Here is a 1,199-nt window from a genome sequence, read left to right as displayed (position 1 = left end):
AAATCGTAATTGTAATCGTTATTCTTTGTAAATATCTACTTTCACGTATATAACAAATCTGTTTCAGGTTGAGAGTTTCGTCGTATCGTTACAGTCTTCAAGACACTCATCTTTTGCCACCATAAAAGATCGATTTTATTCGTTGCTGACGAACTTTACAGAATCTCCCTCAACGAGATCGTGGGGAGAGACCCCGCCAGCGGTGAAGATCGAGAGAGAACTTGGCGGAGACCGGACAGCAAAGATGGCAAAATCAAAGGCGGTAGGGCGTCGGAGGCCGGCAAACTGAAGTGAGAAGGACAAGATGTCCAAGTGCGAAGCTGAGAACAGTTTACACTGGTTTTTGTTGTAAATATTAAGAAAGTTAGGGGTATTTAAGGTAATTTGATATTATACAGAACGACGACGGAAGCCATGAACTTTAACACACCAAATTTTAGAAAGACGCCCATTAGAATCTGACCCAAATCAAATATCTAAACTCTCTCCCTCTCTATTCATAATAGGATCCACTCTCTTCTCTTCAAAAGCTCATCTCGTAACATGACCAGCCACCAGACCTTTGAAAGCCTAAATCAATCTTCTCCAGTGATTTGCCACGGCGAACATAATTCCTTTTAGCTGACAAACAAAGAAAGATGAAAACTTTCCAAGTTTTCGGGTTATTCACAGGCTAACTTGGTGTCGAAGCTGCTAAGGCATATGGCGAAAGCCTGGAAAGCCGAGATCGGGTACTGGTAATCCATGGTGAACACGTCTTTGCCAACTTTTCCGAACTGGAGAATTACGCTCTCGTTCTCTGGGGAGGCGACCAGCTGAAAGTTTTTGACAGAAGCAACCGTTACTCGGCCATTGAAGTTGAGGCACCAGCACTGGAGCTGTTCATGCCACCTGGGCGCTTTGTTCTTCAGCACCAGCAGTTCGTCAGAAGGGAAACTCTCTGACCGAGTTGATTTTGATCTGAACGAGGGAATTGATGGGAAACTCTCCACATTACTGTGGAGAAGCTCTGTCTGAGTCGGAGCTGTTCCTCCTGGTCCCATGGCTGACGCTGGGATTCCGTCCATCGTGCATTGCATCCTCCTCGGCCCCCTTTCACAATCAAATACAGTCATATAATCAATACAACCAACGTTTGTTTATTCCCACAAGATCGTTGGTACAGATCATTATCACCTGGAGCCCAAGACGTTGAGCTC

General features: G+C 45.0%; 1 protein-coding gene across 1 annotated transcript; it reads right to left on the bottom strand.

Moving 5' to 3' along the window:
• Window positions 1–325: 325 nt before the first annotated feature.
• On the bottom strand, window positions 326–1,196 carry LOC104815199 (tubby-like F-box protein 3; the record flags this gene model as incomplete). The annotated part of the gene is made up of 2 exons (XM_010543514.2): window positions 326–1,092; window positions 1,177–1,196. Coding segments are annotated over 2 exons (450 nt in total), but the record flags the coding sequence as incomplete, so codon positions are not given.
• Window positions 1,197–1,199: the final 3 nt, after the last annotated feature.

The sequence above is a fragment of the Tarenaya hassleriana genome, unplaced genomic scaffold (genome assembly GCF_000463585.1).
Source record: "Tarenaya hassleriana unplaced genomic scaffold, ASM46358v1 Cleome2271, whole genome shotgun sequence".
NCBI classification, from domain to species: domain Eukaryota; kingdom Viridiplantae; phylum Streptophyta; class Magnoliopsida; order Brassicales; family Cleomaceae; genus Tarenaya; species Tarenaya hassleriana.
Note: the sequence above shows the minus strand (reverse complement) of the source record. Positions and strands in the feature narration are given on the sequence as shown.